Below are 27868 nucleotides of genomic sequence, written 5' to 3' on the forward strand. Positions count from 1 at the left end.
ATACAATCACTCTAAACATCACCCCTGCCTTTCTTCATATTTTCTGTATTTTCCAAAGCCTACAGTTTGGGGGTGAAAACCCGCTGTTTAATAGTAAAGGAAAAGGACTAAGATATTCCTCCCATGTAAGACTGGAAAGTACTTCCGTATACTCATGAAGCCGACTCTTCTCTGGATGAAGTGAGTGCCATTTTATTTATTACATCAACGTGTGAACGGAGGTGGCAGCAGTGACTCAAGCAAAGCTTGCCAAGACAGAAAACTGGAGGCCGGCACAGCTCCGTCGTCATCCGAAGCCGCCCCATTCTGGGCTGCACCCCAGACACCCCAAGCTAAGCCACACTGTGAGCTCCCTGCCCACGGGCATCATCTCTCCCAATATCTGTTTTCTTATTTGTTCCTAATGGTTCCTCACATCATCCCTACGTGTAGTAGACTACTTTAAGATATGTTATTTTTGTTTATATTCTATTTGTTCAACTTTGTGAAGCTGTGTTATTATGTCTGTATAAAACATCTGATGGTTTAATAAAAAACTGGCCAATAGCAAGGCAGGAGAAAGGATAGGTGGGGCTAGCAGGCAGAGAGTATAAATAGAAGGAGAAAACTGGGAAGAGAGATCTAAGAGGGAGCAGCCAGAGGAGGAGGACTCCAAGCTACATGACAAGCCATGGAATAAGAGTATGATTTGCAGAAGTTAGAGAATGGGAAAAGCCCAGAGGCAAAAGATAGACAGATTAATTTAAGGAAAGCTGGCTAGAAACTAAGCCAAGCTAAGGCCGGGCATTCATAATTAAAAATAAACCACCGTATATGATTTATTCAAAAGCTGGATGGCTCTGCCCCCACCCACTCAAAAGCCAAACAACAACCGACACCACCTGCCCAGGTTCTAATCCCAAGTCTTAGCTCTAGATCGTTAAATGGACTTGTCCCTCACTAACCTCCCGAACCCTGTCCTCTCTCAGCAAGGGTTTCTTTTCAAGACAGGGTCTCACTATGGAGCCCTGGCTGTCCTGGAACTTTATCTATAGACCAGGCTGGCCTTGAACTCACGAGATTCATCTGCCTCTGCCTCCCGAGTCTGGGATTAAAGGCATGTGCTACCATGCCCAGCTTGAGAAAGGCTTCTTACTGCCTTCTTTCTAGATTCATTTCACTGCTTTCTTTTTCTGCCACTCTGCGGCTGAGATCTACCAATGATCAGGCTTCTATCCATTTGCGGCTGAGATCTACCGATGCTCATGTTTGTATCACTTCCTCAGAGACCTTCCCCAACCATCTTTCTTGAAGTACCCCATCTTCTCCCACACCTACTGTCTCCAACCCCTCCCCATCTCCCATGTCTGCCTCCCAATGAGGGATTCTGGAGTCTTCCCACAGTAGTCCTAGCACAAAGACCTGCTGATTTAGTGATGGACTCTACACTGACTGCTGGCTTTGTGCAGCCAGTCAGCTCTGGGGAAGGAAAAACCTGGAAATAAGTAAGTCTAGCCCTATCCATAGCCTCCCTGTCCTCAGAATTCTTTTGTAAGGAAGACTATTAGGAGACGTACCAAAAACTCTTATTTTGATGTCTAATTTTATTTTTGAAACAAGGTTGTATTTAAGCACTTCTTAAGTGAAATACCGCTCTGTGGCCTGAGAGGTGCTGGCTCCAGCAATCTATCTACAAAGTCTCATCTTAGAGGCAGCCTGTTCAGGGCAGATCTTGATGGGGTGGGTGGTGGATAGACCCGTAGGGGAATATGTGTGTGAGGCATCCTGCAGGGTCAAAGCTCTTGTAACCATGGAAGAACAGCAGAATAGTCAGGCACACTTGTGCTAGAATCCAGCTGCTGGGCACCTGTCACTCACTAGCCAGTAACCTTCAGCAAGCTTCTTGACCTTTCCAAGCTCAAGTTTCTTCATTTGTAAAATAGAGGTATTTATAGTACCCATCTCTTTGACAGCTATGTGGATCAAGTGAACAGTGACCACGAGTGGCAACTATTTTTAGGAAAGGTGTCATCTATCCATGACTATGGAGGGGCTCAGGCCAGAGGGCATCCTGCTCCATGACAAAGGAGAAGAGCAAATAATACCTACCCACATGCTTCTCAAGTGTGCTAGAGTGCTCTCCTCCCTCTCCCCCTCCCCTCTTACACACACAAATTTATCATGAAGCTACAGTAACATGCCCAGACCACTAACTGAATACTAATTCTATTTAACAAAAATTTATTTTTTAATATTAATACATATCTCCTGTGGAATGTGGTTATTTCTTGGCATTTTCTATACTTTTTCTTTTTGAGACAGGGTCTCACTATGTATCCCTGACTGGACTAGAACTCATTATGTAGACCAGGCTGGCCCCCAACATGCAGTGTCCTGAATACACACAAGGCATCATTTTTACCTAAATATCCTGAGCTACCCCTGACCATGGCTATGAGATCAAAGGACTCAGACCCCCAAAAGGGACTTTTATCCATCAGTGCACTGGAGTGTCTCCAAAGAAAGGATGTGAACAAAACCTCCAAGACAGTATGTGCCTACTTTATACTTAAGAGTGCCTGAGTAGGGTAAGAAGCAGCTCTTAACAGATGCAACCAAGTCACAGTGATAAAGGGAATGGCAGGCGAATGAGTTCCAGACGGGCAGAGGGCAACTCCTGTCCCTGAACACTGGGCATCCTCAAACAGGCCACCCCATCAGCAGCAAGGACATGTGTTGTAAGCCACCTATTTCTGCAGAACACAGTGGGGTCTACTAAATGCCAGGCACCTACAGAGTGGCTAGAATGTGCCAGGTTTAATAGGAGATGAGAAGACAGGACACATTTGACACCCTGGGAAACACACAAACTGGTTAACTGATTCAATAGCACAGTCTTGTGTTTTTATTAAGAGACAGATCAAACCAACAGTTCAAAAGCCAAATTTTATTTTATTATTATATTATTATTATCTTGACTTTTTTTTTTTTTTTTTGAGACCTGGTTTCTCTGTGCAGCCTTGGCTGTCCTGAAACTCACTCTGTGTACCAGACTGTCCTTGAACTCACAGGGATCCTCCTGCCTCTGCCACCACACCTGGCTTCAGAAGCTAAGTTTTAAAGACAGTCAAAAGGTGGAATGCCATCTGACCAGAGGAGGGGACTCTCCTTGAAGCACATTTGCCATGTTCTGTCACTTCCAAGTATAACTGGGCACAGGGAAGATCACACACAAGTATTAGGGGCTCAGGAATTGTGATAAACTAATGAACGAGGGAAGGCTCCCGGAGGACCACAGAATCCTCATTTTACTGGCTTGGATGAGAGCCAATATACTTTTTCTTGTTGTTGCTTTGAGTAGCTTTAAGCTAACCTCAAACTTGCTATCAAGGATGACCTTGGACATTTATAAAAACTCTCTATTTTACCCACACTTTGAAAACTCAATTACAGGATGGTGTTACATATCAAATGCTGTAAATGCAAAGGCAAATGATCCAGGTCATTTCACTCAGATGGAAACACCAACTTGGACTACTAACAACAAATGGAGTCTGCTAAAGCAGCAGAAGCCAGCACACACAGTGGCCAGTGTCACCTCTCTCTCAGACGCCTGAGGAGAGGACATGCTCAGAACGGGCTGGTAAGTGATCTGCAGAAGCGGATGTTGGAGTCTCCGAAGGCAGGATTATTTATTTAGCTGTTTATGGATTTTAGGTCACAGTTTTAGGTTTAAGTTCACTCTGAAACAACCTTGTCTGTCATATAGCCACATGCCAGAAGGCACATCCGAAACCTACCTGTATAGAACTTCATGAGGGAAGGTACCAGCAATTTTGTAGAGAGAGGATGGTTCTCAATCATCTCAAAAAACTTCTGAGTTCGAGGCTGGACAGAAGGGTTGGTCATGAACATGACCTCCACCAGTTTGGCCACTAGGTATGGGTTTCGGATGTAATTCTGGTTGCACAGCATCACCACGAGGAACATCACGATGTCCTGAGTACAGGGCTCATAAAGCACCTGAGGAGAATATCTGAACAGAGGAAAGGACACTCGATGAGTTGCCAGGAACCATGGGAAGGAAAGGAGGCAGACGGGGCACAGTGGGGGAGGGCAGGTACCAGGTCCCTTTGGATGGTTCAAGTGATGTGCACATTGGAACAACACAGATGTAAAGCCAAATGTGTGTGCTGGCTGCAGAAAGCTGTGTGAACCACGCTTCAGAAAGGAAGCCACAGCTTAAGTGGACTTCACAGAAAGGTCTTCACCACCCAAAGGGGGAGGTGTTTACTTATTTATTTTTTAAAAGACAGGGTCTTAAACAGCTCCAACTGGCCTCAGATTGACTATATGGCTTAGGCTGGCTTTGAACTTGTTACCTTTGGCCCCCACCTCCCAAGTACTGAGATTAAGGAATTTGTGACCAAGCCAGCTTTAAAAGGGTTTTCATGGAGTTAATGTCTAACTGGAAACTTCTAGGGCCAACAAGATGGTGACACTGGTGTCTCCAGGACCCACACAGCAGCAGGAGAGGACCAATTCCCACAGAGAGAAGCTCGAGAGCATGCAAAGTCCCCATGCATACACAGGAATAAATACATGTCGTTTTAAAAAAACAAATAAAATTTGTTCTAAGAAATAAAAAATTTCAAGTATGTGTCTATATTATCATGTTTGGAATAAATGACTCAAGCTACTTAAATTCTAATACTGAATTTACTCAGCAACTAAACTATAACCTTTGATCACCCTTTAAATTTCTCGCCATTCAAAATCCATGTATCACTACTGACTGGGCCTGTCTGGGAACAGTTTCTCTGTTCTTTTGTTGTCTGAGGGATGGTTTACCACCTATACCTGCCTGGCCTGGAACTCACAACCCTCCTGCCTGAGCTTCCAGGTACTGGGATGTGTGTGACACTGTGCTCGGCTGGGACAGCTCTGATGACAGTAATTCAACTTGCTTTAACTTTGGATTTTTTGTTGTTACTGGGAAATACTTGCTATTTGCACTCTGGGCCATGAGTCTATGCTGCTTTTGCCTTTTTTTTTTTTAAGATTTATTTATTTATTATGTATACAGTGTTCTGCCTGCAGGCCAGAAGAGGGCACCAGATTTCATTATAGATGGCTGTGAGCCACCTTATGGTTGCTGGGAATTGAGATCAAGACCTCTGAAGCCCCTGCTTTTGCTTTGCAAACAGACTTCAGACACACCCCTCTGCCACCCAGTATTGTTCCCAGGTTATAGTGATGTGTTCAACACAAAGAGTGAAAGGTTTTATTTATTTGTTTTTGATTTTCTTTTGGTGGTTCTGGGGATCGAATCCAGGCCTTTCACATGCTAGGCAGATGACCTTCCACTGAGGTCCTGCCAGTGAAAGCTTGAGACCCTGAAATTAGTATTATAGGAAAACAAAAACAAAAATCCAAACAAAAAAAGAAAACTCTCCCATTTTTTTACACTATCTCCAATTTTACAAATGGACACTTTTTTTTTTCTTTTAGTTCAAAACACAGCTGTGGTGCTTCTGGTTTTTGGTGTTCACTGGGGCATTTCTCAGGAATACACTCAACTATCTAACACTGAGCTCAGGTTTCACAAAGAGCTTGTCCCCTACACTGTTCATCTGCGTCTGTCCTGGAGATTCTGTACTGGAATCAACTGCTGCTGAACAGGGTTTAATTCTCCAGTTTTGTGAGCAGCTTTCAGGTAAAGAAAGTCACACAAGCCCAGGCTTAAACGAAGGTTTGGAACACAGGTCACAGTACCATGTACAGTGTACAAACAGAACACACAGCATGGGAAGCACTTACTGTACAATAAAAAATAAAAATTCAGCAACGTCTTCTACATAAAACTCAGGCAATGCTGCAAACACCTTGGGGACATCTGAACTTAAAGGCAGTGTTACGCTGTAGAAGAGAAAAAAAGCACAATTTACAAAACAAAATCATGGCATGTTGATACGTAGGGTGTTATACGACTAAATACCTCATTTTGGAAAAAGCCCTTACTGTGTAACACAGCTGTGTAAAATGTACACAGGCAAACAACTGTGACCTCTGGAGGTAAGAGCAGATGAGGGAGACAGGCACACTCCGTGTGGCAAGTGTTTGCTCATCTGGATTTCTGCTAGAGTTCGGCAGTGGTAAAATGGGAAGGAAGGTCATGTTTGGTCATCTTGAGCGACTCAAAGGAGCCACACGCCATGCATGTATTTATAGAACCTTCCCACTCTAGGGGCGCAGGCCAAACCTCACCAACACCTGTGACCCAGGAGCTTCCTAATGAACATCAAACAGCTGTAACTTAAACAGCAGTGACTGTCAATGTCTGGCCCTCCTGGACTCGGTGCTTAGGAGGACTCAGAAGGCTGTTATCTCTAGCACTGTGCTTCTAATTTATAGATTTGCTTTTCTAGCCATCCAAAGCTATAGCAAAGGTTTTTAAATGCCACCCATTAAAAACCACATGGGGAAATAGTAATGTAGCTTCACAGTCTGTGATATAAATATAATTGGCAAATGAAAGGCCAATCCTCAGGAGGGTAGGGTTTGGCTGCAGCTATGACTGAAGAACAATCAGGACGACACAGCGGACGCAGAGAGAAGGCAGAGAGGTGGCGGAGGGAAGACACACTCACTCGGGATATGCAGGGTCCAGGATGCGGAGCAGCAGCTGAATGAGAAGGCCATAAAAATTCAGACATCTTCTCAGGAAGCTCTCGTCAAGTAAGCCAGCGTCAGCACAGGCCTTGCACCGTACCAGTTTCTGTGGAAGTAGGTGTGCCCCCACCCATAGATTAGTCTGGAGTCAAGGCCCCTCAGCGTGACTAGGCGGGAGAGGGGCCAGGAGCTAAGACACCCGGGTTCTAGAGTCTCTAGAAGTTCCTTTCTAACTAGCTACAGGACACTGATCACTGTGTCAAGATCTTTTTTTTTTTTCCCCTGAAAAAAAAAAAAAAAAACCAACAGGTAGGTATGCCATGCAAACCACCGAGCACAGAGGACAGCACACAGTTAGTGCTTGAGGTTAGTCACTGATACCATTTCCCAGTAACTTGGATGGGGTAGACAGGGAGGCCCTGTGGGTGTCGGGAAAATTAGTGGAAAAAAGCCAGACAAACTGTATGTGAATTTCAACACCACTATTTATGTGCTAGCCTTAAGCAAAACGTCTGCCCACAGGTTGCTGTCCCTCAGAGGATACACAGAGACACACATCATGATGGGGGATTCAAACAGCTTATTACAGATCCCTGAAACACAACTGCCGGATAAATATGAAGGGGGCTACAGATCTGAAAGGGAACCCTGGTTTATTCTGCATCCTGTTGTTAAGACAGGGTCTCTCCTGTAGCCCAGGCTGGCCTTGAACTCACTGCCATCCCCTTGTCCTGGGCTCCAAAGTGCTGGGGTTACAGGTGGAGCCACTATGCCCATCTCTATTTTGTATCTTTTTTTTAATAATTTAAATTTATTTTATGTGCATTGGTGTGAAAGTGTCAGATCCCCTGGAACTGGAGTTATAGATAGTTGTGAGCTGCCGTGTGGGTGCTGGGAATTGAACCCGGGTCCTCTGGAAGAACAGCCAGTGCTCTTAACCACTGAGCCATCTCTCCAGGCCCTCTATTTTGTATCTTAAAGCAGTCCAGTCTATTAGCAAATGACAACCTGAAATCTTAGCTTGTCACAGAATCAAAGAGATACTTTTCTCTATAATCCCACTTAGCACGAGCAGCTAACATTCAGCTTTATAATCCGAACATAAGCACAGAAAATGTACACACATGCTTCTCTGCCTTCCCATGCAAGGTCAGCCAGTGTTTGTGTTTAGCTGAGTTTTACCAGCAGGGATATTTCTGTCTATAGTTAGGTTCTATGTAACAGATGATTTTCAATCAGAAATGAAGGACAAGGAGATAAATGAAAGAGATCTATTACCACAATGCGCTTTGTCAAGTACCACGACCACGTGTGGCTGTGTGTACTGGAGCATGCGTGTGACAGGGTAGAGGGTCTTTCACAAGGTTGGGAAAGGGTGGAGAGGTTACACTACAAATGAGAACACTTACTAAGAATTAACTGTGTAAGCATATATACATTCTCTACTGGGATATAAATAATTATACCCAGAAATATGCAAGTTATAAACAAGTTTTAAATTATCCTATTTTACCTTGAGGGAAAAGAACAATGAAGAAAAAATCGAGACATCAAGGTGCTTATTCTGGTGGAAAGATTACTATTATGAGGCTGGTCCACAATTATGTCAATGAACTGGACAAACCTTGAGCTGAGTTTTACAGCGCTTCAGCATTTCTCGGTGTCGGGTGGCCAGCGGGGAATCTTTCCACTGGCTCTCATTATTTTTCAAATCTTCCACGGTTCTGAAATTAACAAACAAAACACATTAACAATCAAATGAAAGAAAATACCCAAGTCCATTTTCAAAGTCTACTCACTTTGACCATTTCACGGGCTCTTTGACAGAATTTTTTTTCACACTTAAGTATTTTTAAAAGTAGAGCAAGCCAGGCAGTGGTGGCGCACGTCTTTAATCCCAGCACTCGGGAGGCAGAGCCAGGGGGATCTCTGAGTTCGAGGCCAGCCTGGTCTATAGAGTGAGTTCCAAGAAAGGCTCCAAAGCAACATAGAGGAAACCCTGTCTCAAAAAACCAAAAAAAATTCTGAGCCGGGCGTTGGTGGCGCACGCCTTTAATCCCAGCACTCGGGAGGCAGAGCCAGGCGGATCTCTGTGAGTTCGAGGCCAGCCTGGGCTACCAAGTGAGCTCCAGGAAAGGCGCAAAGCTACACAGAGAAACCCTGTCTCGAAAAAAACCAAAAAAAAAAAAAAAAAAAAAAACCAAAAAAAAGAAAAAAAGAAAGGAAGGAAGGAAGGAAGGAAGGAAGGAAAGAAGGAAAGAAGGAAAGAAGGAAAGAAAGATCAAAGATAAAATAAAGCAGAGCATATGAGCCAGGCCTGGCGGTGCAGGACTCCAATCCCAGCACCTGGGAGGCCCAGGCAGGTGGAGGTCAAGGCCAGCATGGTCTACACAGAGAGTTCCAAGACAGCCAGTGTTCCATGGTGAGATCCTGTCTCAGAACAAAATAAAATAAAAACCGGAGGGTATCCCACTACACTAAGTTTTTGTTTAATTGACGGCATTTTTTCTTTCTGGTTACTCATAAAATAATAATGTGTCTTTTGGGGGGAAGAGGTTTTTCATGACAGGGTTTCTCTGTGTAGCCCTGGCTGTCCTCAAACTCAGAGATCTATTATGTGTCTTAAAGAATGTTCTTCACAGCACTTGGGAGGCAGGAGCAGGCAGATCTTTGTGAATTCATGGCCATCCCAGTCTACATAGTGAGTTCCAGGCCAGAGCTACATGGTGAGACACTATCCACCGTACACTGTCTATATCCACTACCTGGGCAAAAATGCAATTTAGATATGAAATCTTTGTTATCCTACTGCTCTGAGAGGTTAAAAAGAACTTTCTTGTACAAATTTTAAGCTCTTCCGTCTCATCAACTGCCAGAGCAAATGGCATCTTGCCAATGGCACTTCTCTCCTTAGCTGGCCCTCTCTCTGCCTGGAATGGTCCTCTGTGTGGCTGCCTTGGTCCCTTCTAGGTGACTATTTGAACATTTCCTATCACAGAGGGAACATAGTTATTATCTAACACGCTGCCTACTTTAAACACTTGCTTACTTCGCAGGATTCCACAATTTCCTCATGAAGTTGTGTAGAAAACAAGAGACTGTTAAATGTCTAATGTCATAGTTCCCTGACTGCTAAGCCGACGATTCTCACTGAAGGCAGAATCGCTTCGATCAGCGGCACTTGCAGGAGTCTTCTGGAAGCATGGGGCAGAGGGGTTGGGCTGAAGCTATGGCGGAGGGTCCACTGCTAGGCTGAAGCAGTTTCCTAGTTAGAGTGCACTCTAAGAACATCACCAAGAGCCCTTTGTTGCTGTGCTAAAGAGTTCAGAAAAAAAAAAAACAACCACTCCACACCCCTTCTACTTATCTCAGAAAAACTTGGTTCTTTGGTCTAAGACTGGAACTCAAGTATGGTAGACAAAATAATGGCATCTTTTAAAAACGTCACATCCAGGGACTGGAGACATGTCTCAATGGTCAAGAACAAATGACGTTTTGGCAAAGGACGTGGGTTCAGTTCCCAGCATCTACAGGTGGCTCACAACCATCTCAAACTCCAGTTCCAGAGGATCTGATGCCCTCTTCTGACCTCCAAGGACACAGCGGCACACACACATACATGCAGACAAAACACTCATACACATAAAATAAATAAATCTAAATTAATTACATAAAGTCACGGTACCCTGATCTTGGGACAAACCCTGCAGCACATGGCTATGCTGGGTAGTTGTTGTTGTTTGTTTGTTTGTTTTGTTTTTGTTTTTTTGGTCACGATGACAGAAACCACGGTAATCTGGAGAAAAGGAACTGAGAAAATATCTTTTTTTCACAGATTGGCCTGTGAGGATTTTCTTTATGACAACTGATGTGTGAGGGTCAACCCTATTATGGGTGGTACCATCCTGGGCTGGTGGTCCTGGGTTCTGTAAGAAAGCAGGCAGAGCAAGCCATGGGGAGCAAGCCAGTGAGCAGCATCCCTTAATGGCTTCCCCTTTAGTTTTTGCCTCCATGCCCCTGCCTTGAGTTCAACCCTGATTTCCCTTTGGGATGGGCTGTACTGTGTAAGCTAAAAAACTATGCTTTTGGTCATGCTTCTCAGTGGCCCCACATGGCAAAAGGGACTGCACAGATGTAAGGTTATCCTAGATTATTTGGCTAGAGTTAGTTATCACAAAGCTACCTCTGCATCATTTTATCATGCAAAGAACCCGGGAAGGAGAGGCACCAATGCGGTAGTAGAGGCAGACAGTATACTGCGATGTATGCATCCTCCCCCAGGTCTCCCGACCCCAGCCGAAGGCAGGCCTGTGCCTAAGAGGCAGCGGTAACAGCGGGGCGCTGACAGGGATCACAACACATACCTATTGAGCTCTCGGATGGCTCGGAGTCTTCGGATGTAGCGACGACAACTAGGCAGAATAGAGAGGTGGTGAGCGTGCAGGGTGAGAAAGAAACATTCCGTAGGGAATTTTGGCTCAGAAAACGGAGGCTGATCTCCATCTAGAAAAAAACAACAACATGAATTCTTAACTAAAATCAATTACAAGCCATATGGAAAAAGTTCCATTGTGAAGGAAAATCAGTTGAGAATACTTTCTGTGTGTAGGTATTTGTGGTGGAAGGACACAGTTTTGCATTGGCATCTGTGAAGTTGTCTTGTGACTTTCTACACCTTGTTTTTGAGACTGGGTATCTCACTGAACTTAGATATTACCAAATGACAAGCCTGACAGTCACTGACATACAAATCGTCTTGTCTCTTTCCACCCAGTGTTGGGGTGACAGATGTGTACAGATGTGTACCGCCACACCCAGCTTTAGTGGGAGCTTGGAAGCAGAGCACACACCCTCACACTGGCATGGCAGCGCCTTGCTGACCAAGTGAGCCATTTCCCCAGCCCAGGAATTTATAGTTAGTGTTGTTTTTTGAGACAGGGTCTCTTTATGTAGCTCTGGCTGTCCTGGAGCTCTCTATGTAGACTAAGCTGTTCTTGAAATTACAGAGATCTGCCTGCTTCTGCCTCTCAGGTGCTGGGATTAAAAGCGTACACCACTATGGACGGCCTCCAAGAATATTTCTTAAATTACAAACCTATGGGACATTGTAAGAAAAACAAATTCCTATGTACTTTAAAGGCCGTGTTCCTGTCTTAGCTGATTAAATGCTTACATAGATCAACCTTTTATGATATGTCTTCCTGATATATCCTATGAAATCACCTTCATTTTCCAAGATGTGTTTATTACTTCAATCTGAAAATAGTATTAAGCTATATTAATAAATTATAGCTTTCTTCCATGTTTGTGTTTTTGATCTTGCTAGGAAGAGGTATATACTTTGAACATCAACTTTGAGAGTATAGGCTGAAAGTAGAATCATAGAGAGAATGTCATTATATAGTAGGTTTTTTTTGTTGTTGTTGTTGTTTTGGTTTTCAAGATAGGTTTTCTCTGTTGTAACAGCCCTGGCTGTCCTGGAACTCACTCTGTAGACCAGGCTGGTCTGTAACTCACAGAGATCCGCCTGCCTCTGTCTCCCGAGAGCTGGGATTAAAGGTGTACGCCACCACCGCACGGCTATACGTACAGTAGTTTTTAATCAGCACATAGCTTGACTCGTTCACAAGGCAGAGTTCATACTTCATTCATGTATATAGCACGTCACAGTCAGATCACTTCAAGCACTTATCATTTCTTTGTGTTGGGAACATTCCAATGCCCTCAAGAGCTTTTATGAACTATACACTGAGTCACTGCTGACCACAGCTGTCCTGCTGTGCTAGACAACATTAGGGACTATCTCCAAAGCAACTGGACCCCTTAATAGTTGCAGTGCTTCAAGGGCACAGTCTTGCTGCTTAGGAGACTGAGGCAGGAGGATTGCTTGAGTCCAAAAACTTGAAGCTAGCCTGGACAACACAGGGAATCCTCAAAACACTACCACCACTCAGTCAACTGCTCTCTCTATAACTATCCTCCTCTGTGTGCCTCCCCTACCCCTTCAACAGTATTTAATTATATGTCAGATACTGCCAGGATTCACTTCAGACCGAGGAAATGAATTCATTGAACAGCACCTCTTTCTTTTCTTGGTCTTGTAAGGCAGGATCTTGCTGTGTAGCCTAGGCTGGCCTTGAACTTGTGATTCTCCTACCTCAGCCTCTTGAGTGCTGGGGTTATAAGCATGTGCCAAGTAAGACTGAGCACCAGGGAAGGTGCTTTTCTAGCAAATATCCATTTGATCATGGATAACATTGTCACTTCCACATAAATAGGAATTCATCTAATTCCACACATAATTTTAAAATATTAAAAACACCAAATTGGCTGGGTGGTGGTGGCGCACACCTTTAATCTCAGCACTTGGTAGGAAGAGGCAGGCGGATCTCTGTGAGTTCAAGGCCAGCCTGGTCTACAAAGCGAGTTCCAGGAAAGGTGCAAAGCTACACAGAGAAACCCTGTCTCGAAAAATAAATAAATAAACAAATAAATAAATAAACAAACAAACAAAAACCCCACCAAATTGGCATGGGGTTTTGATTTTTGTAATTACAAATATATTTTATGTTATCAAGTAGCAAGATTATCATCACACCTTAAAGTAGTCATATTTTCAACTGCCACAATACAACATAAATCTATATAATACAGCTGCTGTTATTGGTTCTCTCTTCTGTCTCCCACCCATTGTTCTATGTATCTGTGTTTAGTAATTCTCGGAAGAAATTTTACTGTGTTAACTTTAACTATGCACCTCCATCTCCCAGAGCCCAGCAGATGAAAGAGAGGTGACCTAGCAACAGACGCGTCACTCACAGAGCTCAGCCAGCCACTCATTCACATCCTCCATCGTTGCATTTATTCGTGTCTCATCATTCGGGAGAGTAATCCGACACTTTGGGTGGAATATGTAAGTGGGGTCGACTGTTTCTAACTTGATTTTTGTACTTAGCTGCTGCAGGACCCACAGGAGATTCAGCATAAAGCCATCTGTAGAGACCAATCGATCATCCGCCTGGGACAGAAGGCAAAAGCAATTCCAACAACTGTTATGTATAAAACTGGCACAAGTTTCTATGAAAGCAGAGGGGACATTCAAATGTGACCACTCCCTAAAGTCACAGACAGGCCACGCGGTGACCACAGCTAGCAGATGCCAGCCAAACGAGACGTCCCACCCATCCACCACCATGTCCTCACTGGCCTCTGCAGAACCCGAGTCTGCAGACACAATTCGTATTGAGAGAGGAACTGAAGGTCAGAGAATGTTAGTAAGCAGACAGAACACATGCAGCCTCCTTTCTTTTCCTTCTTTCTCAAGAACACTAGGACAGTCAGCTGAAACCCCACGTGACAGCTTCCCATGTAAATTAGTGAGCACAGCCCAGTGAGAGGAACTAAGAAGCCGGTTAGAGCTGAGCGGCCACCACACACTAGGAACTATTCTAATGCTTTACATATAGTAAGCCCACAGGTTAGCAGCCACTATTATCCCCATTTACCAAATGAAGAAACTGAGGCACGGAAAGAAACTGTCAGATGTGCCCAACTTACAGGCCAGTAGCAAATGGGGCCCAATATAAAACTGTAACCCACACAGAACACGATGAAATTCTGGATGGTCTCTTTGGACTGCACGGCTCTTGGGTGCCAAGTCACAGATGACAACACCAAGTGGTGACGTCAACAGACTGGACACAGCAGACAGTGTGAACATCACCAGAAGCCGCTGAGTTTCTGCTCTTCTCTAGACTTTCATTCTCTTGCTTCTGAGTACTTCTTATTAATAATAATCTGAAATTGTTAATTTCCCCACTCTTACCATGCACAATGGAATCCTTATGACCTTGAAGTACTTCTTCCGGACTGTTCCTGACCCTACTCCTTGTGATTTCCTTACCGACACCCTTCCCCTTCTGTAGTGGATTCTACCACAGTCCTCACTGATAGGCTCTGAGCAGACTCAAGCCCATGGCTTCTTTTTACCTGCCCATTCTCTCCCAGTCACAAAGCCCTATGTCCTGGTCTGGCAATAAAGCTGGCTCATTCCTGCTCATTCCTGCTCTAGTACCGGATATGGACCAAGAGGGTTCTTTTCTCAGCCTTGTCATGACCGGCTCCTCAGTCAAGGCCTGAATAAAATGTCAGCTCCTCAGAGAGGCTGCTGTGCTACCTGATCAAAATGCACTCCTGTCCCCTCCTCCCAGCACTCCACAAGCACCCCCAAACCCCTCACACTCCATCACGGACTCTTATTACCGTCTGGAATACTGTGCTTGTCCGTCTACTTCCTGCCAGAGAACCCGGGCTCCACACAGCGGGAGGCTTGCCTCTCTAGTTTCATGCTGTCTTCCTGATCCCCAGAACTGAGCCTGGGAGGTGCTGCATTAAGTCTGAGCAACTGAAAGCATATTGGGGACTCCTACCTGCATTTGGGCTTTCTTCATATTGGCATTGACAACGGCCGCCATGTAACTGAGGGCAGCTTCACGAGTTTCACCATTTAACAAAATACTGTGCAGTATCTTGAAAAGCTCTTGCTGAATTATTTTGAAAAAGAAAAAAAAAAAAAAAAAACAATTAACTCCTTTTTTACTTTAAGAATAGCCTCCTGCTCTCTACCTCGTTCTTCTCCCACGTCCACTCCTTGTGGGGAACCCAAGACAGTCAACATTATGAAGTGTATGTGACCAGGAGGACTTGGGGAGAATGCTGAGCAGCCCCAGTTTTAATAAACCAGCCTTTGCCGCTCCCCTTCCGTGACTAATATGGCTCGATTAGCAAGGCACTTCACTTTTACCGTTTAGGACAAAAGACATATTAAGTACATCAGTGACTCAGCCAAGGGTGCCTGCCACACGCTAACCGCTCCCGCTCATCCTCATGATTCCCAAGGCTACAGGCAAGATGGAGGGAAAGCATGACCACTAGACATCACTCCAGTCCCCAGTGACATTCTCAGGGAAACAGCATAGCTGGGCTTCAGTCATTACTCATGTCATATGTGGGCTCTCTGGGAGACACCGGACAGGCACCCTTGAGGTGCTGGGCCTGGGCTTCATCTCTGTCCAGAAGCAGCGACAAGGGGGGCTCTATACGGAGCATCTTCTTTGCAAAGTATCTGACTTCTAGGACACAAATAACCTGGGCAGCACTGGATCTACGGGATGGGCCTTTCTCCTCTGGCTTCCCTTCTGAACACCTACCCGTCCCAGCTCCAGGTAATGCTGTAGGGACTGGCTGACGACACGGGTGTTCTCCAGGGTAACGGTGGGCCCTGAGAAGTATTTCTCAACCACCTTTGCCTGCAAGGAGAGGGGAAATATTCAATCAGCATACAGTGACCGTCTGGGAAGGGCTGGATGGGAGTCAAATGTGTACTCACATCATCCTCTGCAAAGACTGAGAAGCTAAAGAAGGCCCCTAAGTAGGAGAGTCTCTGCAGCTCCCGCCCAGAACCAGGGCTTAAGGACTTCGGCAACCACAGAGGCAAAGAGGCAACCTAGACACAACACAGAGGGACAGCAATCAGCTACACGGGGTTCTGGCCACCAAGCACTCCAAAACTACGAGGGACAAGTAAGTCAGGTTCCCTTTGATTTTTCTTTTTACCCCTGATAGAGGGTACTCTTCAGCTTCCACATTTTTATAAGAAACACTTTAAAGATTTTATTCTTTCACAGTTGTGTGTGTGTGTGTGTGTGTGTGTGTGTGTAGTTTGATGTATTTCTCCCCATTGTCCTTTTTTATCATCTTCTCCCTCCCAAACCCCTTCTTCCCACGGTACTGCTACTATTCTCGTGTTTTCTGTGTAGCGTACTGCACCTAAGTAAGGATTTTCACGTGAGCACAAGTGAGGTGTCATTTACTTCAGCAAGGTTTCCAGAGCAGTGGGTTGACTGAGGACTGTGACTCCCCCAAACCATTAGCTGCCTGTAATAGGTCAAGACACTCACAAGTGAAATGTAAAAGACCCACTCTGATGCTCCTCAAAGGAGCTACTCCCTTCCTACAGCACCTGCTCTTCCCCCAGAAATCCGATACAAGGCAACAACACTTCAGCATAGAAAACACATACAGACCAGCAATTGAACAGATGAGGGACGCCCCCAAATTCCAAATGTCTTTCAAGAGAAGTCTGTAGCTGACACTACTTTTAGAGTGGCCTCCACATGGTGACAGAGTCGGCATACGGCTCAACAGGCGACACTTACCAAACTGCACACAGGGTGTGTCTTCCCAAACTTGGTTTCACAGAGTTCACCTAGTGCCTAGAAATAAGACAAGACAGAATCACTAGGATGTGTTCCGTTTCACACTGCTGCCGTGTGTGACAGCGAGGGACAGCTTTCGTTTCCACTATAAAGGCATGGAGATGCTCCTTATGAGGTCACCAGCCTTACCACTTTTCCTGCTGAGTAAATGAATACATGCGCCCTGCAAAACAAACAAAAAACCCAACCCTCTGCCTAGGCGACCTGGTGCACATCTTTAGCCCAGCACCCAAGAGGCAGAGGCAGGTTGATTTCTGTGAGCTGGAGGCTAGTCTGGTCTATGGAGTTCCAGGACAGCCAGAGCTACATAGTAAGACGCTGTCTCAAACAAATAAAACAAATACCTTTGTGAGAAGGGGAAAAACATGACAAAAATCCATTGTATGAAAGAATATTTACATTTAAAAAAGCACTTAGATAAAGGAGAAATACAAAGCACAGCTAGAAATCACTCATACTTCACTTGCAGATAAAACACCTTCTGATGTCCTTTCCAGAAGGTGTGCGCTTAGTTTTAAAAACTGAGTTTTTGCTTCATATCATTTCGTAACACAATACTTGTTGTATAGATCTCGTGTGGTAATTCTGCCAGCATTATCCAGGGCTTTACTCTGGACCCAAGAAGCTACTGGATGCAGAACACTTAAAAAGTGTGACATGGCTTCCGGACACGAGGCAGGTGCAGTAACTCTTCCTCAATGTTGTCCTCATTCTAGACCAGACGGTTATGATCATGAGTTTAGCCTCAGTCCATCAAGGCACAATGAATAGGAAATGAGTTTCTCTGTGACTTAGACAGAAGCTGTCTAACAGTCACTGAGCCTTGAACAGACCCACTGAAGTCATTGATCCAGAGAACTGCTGAGAAGTTTAACTTCTCACTGCATAGTGTGGATAGCCCATTAACACCACAGGGAAAGCCTAAGACAACCCCAACAGCAGGCAACACACCATCCACAAAAAACCCCAGGGGTTAGGGGGGTGGGGCTGGCAGCCAGATGACATCATTACCATTATTTACTGTTGCTGCTAGTGTGTGTGTGTGGGGGGGGGGGGCGGTGGTAAGTGTGTAAGTGTGTGTTTCTCTCAGACAGGATTTTGCTATGTTACACCCAGGTTGGCCCAAACTCTCAATTCCCCTGCCTTAGCCTCCTAAGCACTGGGACTGCAGGCACATGGCACATGCCCTGTAGCATCAGCATAGAACACAATCCTCCAGTGATCACAGCATAGAACAACACAGTGCCCACCAACAATCCAGCTATTTCTGCACCAACCCAGCAGGCTTCCTCCTCCTGCCTCATTTCCCATCTCCTCACTCTTCTCCTCTCTGACCCCTACATCATCAACAACAGGTCCTAAATTAAATCACTTTCTACCACAAAGGATGCTTCTGTCGTTCACCAAGTTGTTGATATCTGTCACTAAATTCTCTTCATTGAAATACTAAACTTATCTAGATGGGGGCCAAGAAACCACTGAAAACCTCCAGCTGAAACAGCAGCAACCATCCATTCCTCGTCCCTCTCTGCCCTCGGAAACATGCTCAGATTTTTAGCTATCTACTTTCTTGGTTTGGTTTTCTTTTTTGAGACAGGATCTTACTATGTAACCCAGGCTTGTCTGGAAGTCACCATGAATTCCAGGCTGGTCTAAACTTGAAATGATCCTTCCACCCCAGCCTCTTGAGTGGTTCAAGCTTCTTTCTTTAGACAAGCTTTCCTGGACCCAGGGTAACCTCACACACTATGTAAAGGTAGCTGACCTGGAGCTCCCGATCCTCTGGCTTTGAATTCACAGTCCTGGGATCACAGTTGAACTAACTAGCTCACTTGGTAGCCAAGGCTGGCCTAGAATTCACTGAATAGCTATGGCTGGCCTTTAATTCATGATTAACTTTCCTGCCTCAGATTTCCAATGGCTGGGGTTACATGATCTACCATACTTGGCTAGGCCTCACATTTTCCTTCCAGCATTATTATGAACTTTCACCTTGTTAATGATATGATAGTTCTGATTTTTCTAAAAAAGACCTTTTGTCACTTCTTTGAGCATTTATCACAGTATAATTGTCAGGATATTTTGCTGTGATACAACTTTTACCATGAATTATGAACAGCCTAAGGCAGCAACAGTTCTTAACCTGTAAGCTGTGACCCCCCTTTGCAGGGTGGGGTGGGGTGACTGAACCTTTCACAGGAATTGCCTAAGACCATCAGAAAACACTATGATTCATAACTGTAGCAAAATTATAGTTATGAAGTAGCAACGAAATAGTTTTACACCTGGGGGTCAGCACAACATGAAGAACTGTGTTAAAGGGTCTCAGCATTAGGAAGGCTGAGAACCACTGTGTTAAGGGTCTCAGCATTAGGAAGGCTGAGAACCACTGTGTTAAGGGTCTCAGCATTAGGAAGGCTGAGAACCACTGTGTTAAAGGTCACAGAATTAGGAAGGCTGAGAACCATTGTGTTAAGGGTCACAGAATTAGGAAGGTTGAGAACCACTGTGTTAAAAGGTCACAGAATTAGGGAGGCTGAGAATCACAGTGTTAAAGGTCACACAGCATTAGGAAGGCTGAGAACCAATGTGTTAAAAGATCACAGAGTTAGGAAGGCGGAGAATCACTACTCTACAGGAAGAGAGCTTATTTCCTGAGCTCTGCGATCTGTTACTAAGTACAAGGCGAATTCCCAGACACCAATGAGTCAATGGCACAATAGAATCAAATCAATAGAATGAGTATAAGGAACAAACATAAAGTTTCAATTTCTCTATGGCCTCAATTTATACAAAGTTGTAAATATACACAGAGTAAATGAGTTTCATAGTTTGGCATTTTTCCCATTACAATCCTGTAACAAAAGGGGATACCTGGAGCCGGGTGGTGGTAGCACACGCCTTTAATCCCAGCACTTGGGAGGCAGAGCCTGGAGGATCTCTCTGAGTTCGAGGCCAGCCTGGTCTACAGAGCAAGATCCAGGACAGGCACCAAAGCTACACAGAGAAACCCTGTCTCGGAAGGGAAAAAAAAAAAAAGCCGCCACATCTGGGTTTTTGTATGGATTCACAGGAAGCAAACTCAGGTCACAGGCTTGTCCAAGTGTTTTAAGCTGCTGAGCCATCTCTGGCTCAATAAAAAAGATTTCGTCGCAGCTGGGCATGAGAGCGCACTGCTGTAATCTAAGCACTCTGGAGGCTGAAAGAGGTTCATGAGTACAAGGTCAACCTGTGTCACACAGGAAGGTATTAAAATGATTTCATTTTTAAATTTTCATTAATGTGTACATGTGTATATACTTCCTGAGTGCAGATGCTTGTGCAGGCCAGAAGAGGGCAAATCTCTTGGCGCTGGAGTTACAGGCAGTTCTGCAAACCAAGCTCCGGTTATGTACAAGAGTAGCAAACACTGGTAACTGCTGAGCCACCTCTCCAGCCCCAATGTGTTGCTATCATTTTCCATTTGTCATTACTGTGTGTGTATGGGGGTGGGAGGGTGGGGATGTGCAGCATGTATGTGCAAGTCAGAGGAGAACATATGGAGTTGGTTCTCTCCCTCATCCTTACATGGATTCCAGATGTAAGGCTTACCCAGCAAGCATTTTAACTGAGCAGCCAGCCTTTTAAATATTTCTTTTTTAAATCCCAAGTATGGTTTGTCTGCTCCTCTGAAAATCTGCTGGGATTGCCCGCCAATGGTCATCCTTCGTACTAGCTACCAGGATGGCAAAGCACTTTCGCATTGGAACCTTCCTCGCTGCCGTCTAGGACTGGCAGGGTGGAGGACAGACGGCTACAATGCACTCAGGCAGCTCAGGACACAAGTGCACTCTGTCCAATCTACAAAAGGGTCTCAGGATTTACAGTTAAAGTCGGAATAATCTATAGCTGTAAGCACAGCACGTGAAAGGTGGAAGCAGTGAGATCAGAATTAAGGGTCATCTTCAGCCTGGAAGACATGAGACTGTCTCAAAAAAACTAAAACACTTGAAAACAACATTGAACATAGATTTAAAAGAAAAATATCTACTTAAATATCTCTTAAAGAAAAGGAAAAAGACTTTACCATGAGGGGATATTTAAAGTAGTCACTATCGAGGGAGCACTCTTTGGCAGCAAGAGCCAGGCCTTGTAGAATAGGGATAAAGATCTGTAATAAAAAGAAAAGCACAACATTAGGTTTAAGGAAAATGAAGTAGGCAAGCATGTCACACGAGGTACTGGGTCTGCAGGTCCAGACACTCCTACTCTTCCCCAAAGGAGAAATGCTTTTCTTTTCTTTTTTAATTTTTATTTTTATTTTTCTCCAGATCAAGGACTGTAGAATTCTTGAGTGTTGACCTGTCCATCAGCCAGACCAAGCATAAAGTAAGGAAGCTCAACTTTCCAGCAAAGGATGTTGATGAACACTGATACTCCAGTGGGACTCTGACATCCGACAGCAGCCAGCACATGGAGGACTGCTGTGAGGGCTCCCTGCCTCACTTTGGACTCCCGAACACCTCACCACCACCCCATTATCCTCCCCAAGTTGCTGATTAACACACACTAATGATCTGTCAGGAAAGTACCTAAGTGTTCCACCTTCTCCTCAAATCCACCAACACTTAAAAAATGGTTTTGCTCTGTTTGTTACATTCAGCTGAATTGAGAGCAAAGGGACAGTTGATGAATGTTCAGACTGAAAACTAAATGACTAGTAAGAACCCCTAACCTCCATACACAGCGGAATTAATACAGTCACCTGACCTGGAAACCGAAGGGCACAAAACATACAAGGCCTGCACTGACATGGTGACGGTGTGCAAGCCCTGCTCAGCACAGTACACTGCACACGTCACAGTGCCTGTCACGGAGCCACACGATTAGGAGCGGGCTAGAATCCAAGACTAACAACATCAAGGGAAAGCGTAGTCCACAGCAGCTGGCAATCTGAACCACAAGCTGGAAGGGGAGCATAATACGAAGCCACTAGAAAACCAGGACCAAGCCCTCCGGCCACTGAGTTCATCCATCACACAGAACTCAGAGCAGAAGAGAAGACACGGGATGAAAAAGGGCCCTCGATGTGCCTGAGGAGCATCTGTGCTATCAAAACAGCTTTGCAGAGATCACCCTGGTTCCTGTAACTGGAGTTATCAGGGTAGAAGTAACGTGCTTTCTTTTCATAAGCTAGCTGAAAACGGGGAGTAACAGTCAGCATGGGGGCAGGAGATGCCAAAACTGCAACCCAGAGGAAAAGGCAAGACAAGTTCTAGAACCCCATGGATAAATGCCATTAACTGTTCATCTGAATGACCTTTAAATACATTAAGACTACTTTAAGCTTTACTCTTTTTAGTAGAGTTGTCTCTTTCTGCAATTAAGAGTTTAATTGATAACAAACAGGCAAGATATGAATAAGCATAAAATGTTTCCCACCATCAAGGAGTGTATTTTTTTTTAATTTATATTATTGTGTCTGTATAATGTGTAAGTGGGTGGGTGTGCACACTAAACGTGGAGGCCAGAGGGCACTTTCAGGAGTCAGTACTATCCTCCTTTTGGGGGGTTCAGGGACCAACTGTGCAGCAAGCACTTTTATCCACTGAAACAGCTCACCAGCCTAGGAGTCATATTATTTTTGTGACCTGTACACTGCAAATAACTCTTCTATTTTTCGAGTAAATACCTCCTAGTGTAGATAAAAGCTTCAGCTCTTCATCTTCAGTCTCACATTTAAGCTGCTATTTGTCTCTTTCTTCATTTGGAAGCATCACCCAAGCATTAAAAGGAAGTGGCAAGCCCAGTCGAGGACTTACAAGTCCTGTCCTCCGGCTTGACAGTGAGAAGTGGGACTCGGCCTGCTGCAGTCGGCAGCTGTTCCCTCCAGACAAAACTCACGGTAACCCCGGAAAGACGACAACGCCTTCATGCCAGCTAGTGCAGGAAGGTGCCAGGAAGACCTACCTGTGCTGTAAGCTACCACGGAGTTCACGCCACCTCCTTGACAAAACCACCAAAGGTCACTTTGTGGCCTCTGCATAACTTATTGTCAATAAAATAAGCATCACATGTCCTTCTGAGGTGATTTTGGGCCTGATTTTAAAACTACTCTGGGTTTTTCAAATGTTTGCTTTTATGAAAAAGGAGAAGTATTACTTAATGCTGACCATACCTAAAGCTGCTTCACTTAAACCTCCTGCGACAATTCTTTTTTTTTTATTATTTTTTATTTTATTTTTGGTTTTGGTTTTTTCAAGACAGGGTTTCTCTGTGTAGCTTTGAGCCTTTCCTGGATCTCACTCTGTAGCCCAGGCTGGCCTCGAACTCACAGAGATCCACCTGCCTCTGCCTCCCAGAGTGCAGGGATTAAAGGCGTGAGCCACCATCACCCAGCACGACAATCCCCTCCACTCCCACCCCAGAGTTCATTATCTTTCTGAGGATAGAGAGCTCTCGATGCTGCCTTTATTGTTCCTGCAGTCCGACTCCACAATACATCACTAAAGCCCACTGTGACCAAACAGCCAAGAATTGTTCTTTTTGAGTCCTGAATTGCTCTTTCCTTGTTTTTTCCCCCCATTCAGATGAGGTCTCACTATGTAGCCCTGGCTGGCCTGGAACTTACTATACAGACCAGGCTGGTTTCTAACCCATTGAGATTTACCTGCCTGACCAGTGAGTGCTGGGATTAAAGGCATTCACCACTACACCTGATGTGACCTGGAATGTGCTTTTACAAATATTTAAGAATCCAAAGGTCTTAAAATTGAGAGTTACGAACATGCTAGCTATAAAACAAAGGAAAGGATATTGTGCCAAATGTAACATACATAGTGAGATCTAGGAAGAGGCATTTCCCACATAAGATGTTCTTATTTGTTTCCTTTTTAGCATATATAATTATGCATGGATTTCAATATGGCATTTTCATTTATATATATATATAAAATAAAAAATGCATTTATTGTACTCACCCCATTACACTCCCATGTCTCCTCCTCATTATCATTTATCCTCTAGTCCCTTCACTATTTTCATGCCCTCCTTCCCTCCCTCCCCACACTCTTTCTTTCTTATGATCCGTAAATTTACTTAGGGGCTACCTGCAGAAGCGTGGGTGAGAGGCTGTTCATAGGAGCATGGGTACCTATACCAGTGGCTATATCACTCAAGAAAACATCTTTCCATTCTCCAGCCACCACTAACTGCATGAAAGGGGTGGAGCTTCATGAGTCCCTCCCCTACTCCATGACATGTTGTATCTGGACATCAGCATAGATGCGCTTAGCTAAAAGCTGGAGTATTGCTTGGCCCGCTGTACCTGCTTGAACACTTCTTCATCCTGGTGAGTGGTCCTCACCAGTTCTTGAATGAAGCCGTACGGGAGATTCCTGCACAGCATATACGGCACAAGGAAGGACGGCTGCTGCAAGGACCTGCAGACCCAGGAAAAGCAAGGCCTGTGAGAGAAGCCAGCAGAATGTCATGGCCACACAGTCTGCCCCGTCACGTAAACATGACTTTTCTAACAAGGTGACACCAGAAGAAATTACCAAAACAACAACTCTTTCTTTGCGGAGTTCTTTGAAAGGGAAGCAGCAGGCCTGGGACTAAGCATTGTCTGCCATGTGCAAAGCCCCAGGCTAGGTCCTCAGCAGTGGAAAAGAAATCATAAATGCATCTAAAAATGCACTAAGGTGATTGGAGAGATGGCTCAGTAGTTAAGAGCTCTTGTAAAAGGTCTGGTTTGAGTCCTAGCACCCATGTGGCAGCTCACAACTGTTTTTAACTAGTTCCAGGAGATCCAACACCTTCTTCTGACCTCCAATAGTACTGGAAGCACATGACGCACATACACATAAGCAAATCTAAAACTCCTTTAAATAATAAAAAAGAATTATTGTTTATTTATTTGTTTATGCCTCATCCACATTGAGGAAAAAAGATTATCAATAATCTCCTTCAACCTCAACCTCCAAAATTCTAGGATCATAAGCATGTGGCACCATACAGCCTAATTTTTCTTCATTTTGAGAATATTAAAAAAACATATAGTACAGGGAACAACCAGAATGAAAAAACTGCAATTTTTCACTTTTCCATGAAACACAGGGCTGGAGGGATACGATGTCAGTACTTAAGAGCACTGGCTGCTCTTCCAAAGGACCTGGGTTCAATTCCCAGGACCCACATGTCAGCTCACAACTGTCTCTAATGCCAGTTCCAGAGGGATCCAATGCCTTCATCTGGCCGCTGTGACCACCAGGCATGCACATGATATGCAGATATACAAGCAGATAAAACACCCATACACATAAAAATAAAATTGAAAAGAATAAAATATACAATCTTTTATTAACTTTGAAAACTATCCAGAATTTTCTGAAACAGACAAATCATAGCACTTTGGCCAATTTTCAAATCATTCTCTACTACTGTATTTTGTTTTATCTTATTTTTTTTTTTTTTTTTTTTTTGGTTTTTCGAGACAGGGTTTCTCTTTGCGCCTTTCCTGGGACTCACTTGGTAGTCCAGGTTGGCCTCGAACTCACAGAGATCCGCCTGCCTCTGCCTCCCGAGTGCTGGGATTAAAGGCGTGCGCCACCATGAGGGGTCTCACCATGAAACCCAGGCTGGCCTAGAACTTACTCCATAGGCCAGACTGGCCTTGTATTGGTGGTGACCCTCTTGCCTCTGCCTCGTGCTAGGATTATAGGTATGTGCCTCCTCACCTAGGTCCCCCCACTATTCTCTAACACCTAGTAACAGAAACCAATTCGGAGACACACGGAACATGATCATTTTGTCACAAACATCCACTAGCTTCAGATACTAGGTTTGAAATTAAATTATTATTATTTACCTTGGTTCTACATATTTTAAAAAGTACACAGAACTCTTAAAAATATAACTAACTCCTTTTAAAAAATATGCTCTGTACTATTTAGAAGATTATTTTATTTCCACAGTATTCAGGTGGAGGAAAGGCTCAGCCCTTGGTTGTATCTATTTTTATCTTATGGATGAGTGTTTTTCCTGTATGTTCGTCTATGTACCACACCAGATGTATGTATACAGTGTCCTCGGAGGCCAGAAGGAGGCATCCTATCTCCTGGAACTGGGGTCACAGATACTATGACTCACCATGTAGATGCTGGGAATTGAACCCCAGTCTTCAGCAAGAGTCGTCAGTGCTCTTGACCTCTGAACCATCTCTCCAGCCTGAGCTTTGATGACTAAATCAGAACACATTCCCTGTACAGGTCCCAGAGTCATCCAACAGAGCGTCAAACGACCGGAGGATGAAATCCACTGAGCGATGGCCCTCCTCCCCACACCAGCCACCACAATGGAGTGCCGTCGTACCTGGGCTGTGTGAGGGACCCTTGCAGCACCAGCGCGGTGTGGGAGATGCACTGCGAGCGGATGTTGCTCAGGAGCTGGCTGACTGCGGGCTGGCTGCACATCTGAAGGAGAAGTTAACCGTCAGGAGAGAGGCTAGAAAATGCCCTCATTTCCTCTCCCTAGACCCACGAAGGACACACACAGCAAGTGTGTCGCCAACCTGAGCCACCTGTACTGAGGTTAGTGAGGGAACACAGAACAGAACGTTGGGCACACCCATCCCATTTCCTTTTGGGGGGCGTTATATCACACTTTGAGGCAGGGTCTTTTCTACAATAGCCCAGGTTGGTTTCAAACTCACAGCAAATCTCCTGTCCCAGATTTCCAGAGTGCAGAACTGGTAAGTGTGCACCACCACACCTACTCAGACTTTATTTTTGCTAAGATTAAGGACAAGAATCCCAGAGGAGGCCACACAAATGTGAAACTAACACGGGGCAATCAGTGTCTGCAGTCAGACAAGATCTGGATAGTGAATATGAATGAGAAGGTAGGTATTGAGATGTTGCCAGGTGTGGTGGCACATGATTTGATTCCAGTTGCCAGAGGCAAGTGGATCTCTGTGAGTTCAAGGTCTGCCAGGGCTACATAGTGAGACTTCATCTCAAAAAAAAGGGGGTGAGGGGAGGGTAATGCTCCCTTGGTTTAGCATGGTCCTGAAGCTTGTTATTTATTTAATAATTCTGACAATTACAGCTTCATCTCCGAGGGCCATCACTTCCTCATACATGGCTACTCGGATTCACTGGGCAATTGTGAAAATCCAAGCTCATGAACTGACTACAGTATTACATACTGAGTGTGGATTTAAATTCTGTGAGCATGATACACCTTTCCTCCTTTGAGTTTCCTATATATTTTGTCCTAGTGATGGAAAACTGACACCATCAGCAGTTATCAGGACCACACATGACATACACAACACCTATCTACAGGGCAGACAAAAGAGAGGACGCTGGAGCCAAGGCACTCAGCCTCGGTCTGAGCTCTGGCTCTAACCACAGCTCTATCACTACTGACTATTTAATCGACAGCTTCTCTTGGGACAGAGATTAGCACATACATAACATAACATAACATAACATAACATAACATAACATAACATAACATAACATAACATGAAATAACATGACATAACATAACCATTCTGCTTTCGTTCTGGTAAATCCTCTTCATAGTACCTTTGGCGCTTTTTTTTCCTCTATTCCAACTCGGTCAAAACACTCGATGAGGTAGTTCAGCATGTCTGTCTCCTTGCAGGTTTCAATGGTGAAATGATCACTGTACGAGTCCCAGTTACTTGCTCCACCAGAGGCTCCCAAACTTTGGGGAAGAGAGAAAACATTGACAATGCTTACCTCTTTGCGACCATCTCTACAGAGAAGCTTGTCACGCTGCAGCAGAAAGCCTGTTAGGAGCCCTGCATCCATGGTGAAGCACAAACACCCGTGCAGCCAGACTGGAGTTCACCCATGTTTATCTGCTCCCAGCCTAACCAGGGATCCATCTCTGGTAAACATGTCCTAGTCTGTCCATGGGACCTGGCCTTT

General features: G+C 44.7%; 1 protein-coding gene and 2 long non-coding RNA genes across 5 annotated transcripts in view; 2 read left to right on the forward strand and 1 right to left on the reverse strand.

The window, feature by feature from the left end:
- LOC143271623 (uncharacterized) overlaps positions 1-22355 on the forward strand; it is a 43580-nt gene extending 21225 nt beyond the window's left edge. The window contains exon 3 of the long non-coding RNA XR_013048825.1: positions 21239-22355. This is a non-coding gene — a long non-coding RNA (uncharacterized LOC143271623). The remainder of the gene's footprint in view (positions 1-21238) is intronic.
- Positions 1-27868, reverse strand: part of Ube4b (ubiquitination factor E4B) — a 112530-nt gene that overhangs the window by 20412 nt on the left and 64250 nt on the right. For all 3 annotated transcript variants that reach the window (XM_076563518.1, XM_076563517.1, XM_076563516.1), the window contains 14 exons: positions 27500-27641; positions 26280-26380; positions 24235-24349; positions 20995-21078; positions 16869-16925; positions 16040-16156; positions 15861-15959; positions 15081-15194; positions 13471-13669; positions 11016-11154; positions 8276-8375; positions 6630-6757; positions 5800-5898; positions 3780-4015 (listed from right to left, as the gene is read on the reverse strand). In XM_076563518.1, the coding sequence (XP_076419633.1) occupies positions 3780-4015; positions 5800-5898; positions 6630-6757; positions 8276-8375; positions 11016-11154; positions 13471-13669; positions 15081-15194; positions 15861-15959; positions 16040-16156; positions 16869-16925; positions 20995-21078; positions 24235-24349; positions 26280-26380; positions 27500-27641 (1730 nt within the window). The remainder of the gene's footprint in view (positions 1-3779; positions 4016-5799; positions 5899-6629; positions 6758-8275; positions 8376-11015; positions 11155-13470; positions 13670-15080; positions 15195-15860; positions 15960-16039; positions 16157-16868; positions 16926-20994; positions 21079-24234; positions 24350-26279; positions 26381-27499; positions 27642-27868) is intronic.
- On the forward strand, positions 3483-4628 carry LOC121827468 (uncharacterized). Its single transcript, XR_006069796.2, has 2 exons — positions 3483-3622; positions 4462-4628. It is a non-coding gene; the product is annotated as an uncharacterized LOC121827468 (long non-coding RNA).

This window comes from Peromyscus maniculatus, chromosome 2 (genome assembly GCF_049852395.1).
Source record: "Peromyscus maniculatus bairdii isolate BWxNUB_F1_BW_parent chromosome 2, HU_Pman_BW_mat_3.1, whole genome shotgun sequence".
In the NCBI taxonomy this organism is placed as follows: Eukaryota; Metazoa; Chordata; class Mammalia; order Rodentia; family Cricetidae; genus Peromyscus; species Peromyscus maniculatus.